We start from the raw sequence: 2,959 nt of genomic DNA on the forward strand, positions 1-2,959 counted from the left end.
TCTCTTTAAATGCTGTCTTGGATTTGCACCAGATATGTGTGCCGTGTCCAGTGGTGCAGTTTTATTTGGTGCATTATATTTATCTTCTTGCTTATGGTTGTATACATTTCAACAGCAACTATTGCAAGAGCCGCAGGGGTTTTGTTGTTCTTGGAGACTTTTTTTTTTAGTATCAGCAAGAATTCTGGACAAATCCTGGACCAATTATTCATTTGAAGCCCCACGATTTGTAGATTATTTTCAGGAATCATTTGACAACTTACCTTTCCAAGCTCCTCTCACTCACACAATCATCTCCTGGGGTCCCATAGACCTCTTCATATTTGGTATGGTGACACCACACACATCTATAGAGCAGGGGACACCAAGTCCTCCATATCTCAGGATTAATTAGGACAGTCAAGAAGGTAAACATTGGTCTGCAAACTTTAAAAAACATTCACCAAACATAGAACAAATTGTAACATTCACCCATCTGTAGTGATTACTTGGACTTTGAATGATCCACACTTGCACCATGCATGGCCAGCTTTATATAGGAGTGTGGAATAGTTAGAACCCAACAACAGTTAGAGTCTACACCAACTTTGAAGCATGGCGATGGAATCGTGATGGAGTTTTTGGGCCATTTGGGTTGGGACAATCAGCTATGAATTGCGTTATATCAAAGCCTGGTGGAGGGCAATGTGTTGGAGAATTGAAATGAAATGGAAATAGATCTTAGAACAAAGAAATGTTAAAGTACACCCAGTGAGGGTTACTAATTGCCAAAAAGTGAAAGCCAGATTTGAATCCCATTGAAATGTTGTGAAGGGATTTAAAGGGAAGAGACCCCACAAACATTTTGTAACTGAAGGAATTTTGCATGGAGGAGAAGTCAAATATTTCAAAGTAAGACACTGGTGGGGAGTCTGCGTCCACCCATTGGGGGGATTTCTCTTGGCTTCCTGTCCCGGGGACACAACAGGAAGTATTTGTACGCTGTCATTGGACCCCTCTCTCATCCTGATCCCTGGTCTTCAAACACAGGCTCTCTCCTGCTCTCCACTCCCATCATTCCGTACCAGAAGATCCAGAAGGGGTATTGGTACGGTCCTCGCACCTATTGCATCGAGGAGTTCCCTACAGACACCATGAAGAAAGCGTGCATCCTCTACCAGTTCCTGGCCGTCTACCTCCTGCCCCTGCTCACCATCTGCCTCTGCTACTCCCTGATGCTGAAGCGGGTGGGCCGGCCCGTGGTGGAGCCCGTGGACAATAATTACCAGGTAGGAACCTTCTGCAGACATCCAGCCTGCACGGCGTCCCCATCCTACCTGCTATGGGGCAACACATTCTGGAGATTTGCCCCTGTCCTGCCACCCTCTTTTGCCCCCCAAAAGTTTAAACATTAAAACCCAACTGAAGTTTTAGCAAAATCAAAATAAATTCTGGGTTGCAATAAAGCAGCCACAGCTTGGGCAGAAAGGCCTGACCCCTGCCAGCATGCTGCAGAGAAAGGTCCCTGTGAAAGGAATTCCCATTGGCTTTGCTGTACCAATAGTGCTTTGGGAATCCTTTATCCTTCTTTTTTTACCTGGTGATCCTGCCAGTAACACATTTACTGTCCTACAGTGACCACCTTCACTCGCTGTATTGCTCCTATGGAAAAGCAGTATTGTCAGTCTAGGACAGGACTACAGAACTCCTCCTCTCCTTGTTTAACAGAGAGGAGGGGGTTCTGTAGTTCTAATCCACTTCCTGAAAGCAGTTTGCAGTACACACTGGCATCCTGGCAGGATCAAAAGGTATAACAAAACACTTCCATTGGTGCAGATATAAGGGTGTTGGGGTTGACAGACTCCATGTTATCTTATTGTTATGGAAGAAGAGAGTATTATCTCTCTGTATTTTGTGAAGGATCAGTATGGTACTGTTGTAGCCTTAGAAACCCGACGCGTTTCGCCAGTTTAGGCTTCCTCAGGGGAATAGGCCTATAGAATAGATTATATACCATTAAGTCGATATCACGCACCCCTGAAGAAGTCTAAACTGGCGAAACGCGTTTGGTTTCTAAGACTACAATTGTTCTGTAATCAATTGATGGTACATTATCTAGCACAAAATCCACCCCATGATGATATAATAATAATGTGTTATGATATTGAACTAATTTTGTATGAATCTATGTGTGAATATATAATAAACATTGTTTCCACAATATTCGGCCTGTAAACCCTTTCTGCTTCTTTCCTCCTACCGACATTTTCCATTATTCTCTTTTTGATCTCATTTCTTTCCACGCCAGGTGCAGCTCCTATCAGAGAGAACCATCGCCATGAGGAGTAAAATCTCCAAGATGGTGATTGTGATCGTCCTGCTGTTCACCATCTGTTGGGGCCCCATCCAGCTCTTCAGCCTCTTCCAGGGGTTTTACCCCGGATTCCAAGCCAACTACGCCACCTACAAGATCAAAACCTGGGCCAACTGCATGTCGTACGCCAACTCCTCCATCAACCCCATCGTCTACGGCTTTATGGGCGCCAGCTTCAGGAAATCCTTTAAGAAGGCGTTCCCGTTCATGTTCCGGAATAAAGTCCGGGATGGCAGCATCACCTCCGGGACGGTCAACAACGAGATGAAGTTTGTAGCCATGGAGTCCACCAATAACGAACTCAAGTAAAGCGGGTGGTGATCCTTGGGGGTGGGGCAGTGGGTGGCACCTCGATAAATGCAGAAGAAAGGCCTTTGGTGGAGAGGCAGGGGTTTCACCTTGATGGATGCAGAACAGAGGTCCGCGGGGAGGGGCAGGGGGGTTGGCACATTAATGAAAGCAGAACAAAGTCCGCGGGGGAGGGGCAGGGGGTTGGCACATTAATGAAAGCAGAACAAAGTCCGCGGGGGAGGGGCAGGGGGTTGGCACATTAATGAAAGCTGAACAGAGACCTGTAGGGAGGGGCAGGGGGAGGGACCTCAATGG

The 2,959-nt window shown here is 46.2% G+C and overlaps 1 protein-coding gene across 1 annotated transcript in view; it reads left to right on the plus strand.

Moving 5' to 3' along the window:
• Window positions 1-2,756, plus strand: part of LOC140337097 (G-protein coupled receptor 54-like) — a 16,840-nt gene extending 14,084 nt beyond the window's left edge. Inside the window, exons 3-4 of the mRNA XM_072420639.1 lie at window positions 968-1,268; window positions 2,288-2,756. Coding sequence (XP_072276740.1) covers window positions 968-1,268; window positions 2,288-2,662 — 676 coding nt within the window. The 3' untranslated portion in view covers window positions 2,663-2,756. The remainder of the gene's footprint in view (window positions 1-967; window positions 1,269-2,287) is intronic.
• Window positions 2,757-2,959: the final 203 nt, after the last annotated feature.

Source organism: Pyxicephalus adspersus, chromosome 8 (assembly GCF_032062135.1).
Source record: "Pyxicephalus adspersus chromosome 8, UCB_Pads_2.0, whole genome shotgun sequence".
Taxonomy (NCBI): Eukaryota; Metazoa; Chordata; class Amphibia; order Anura; family Pyxicephalidae; genus Pyxicephalus; species Pyxicephalus adspersus.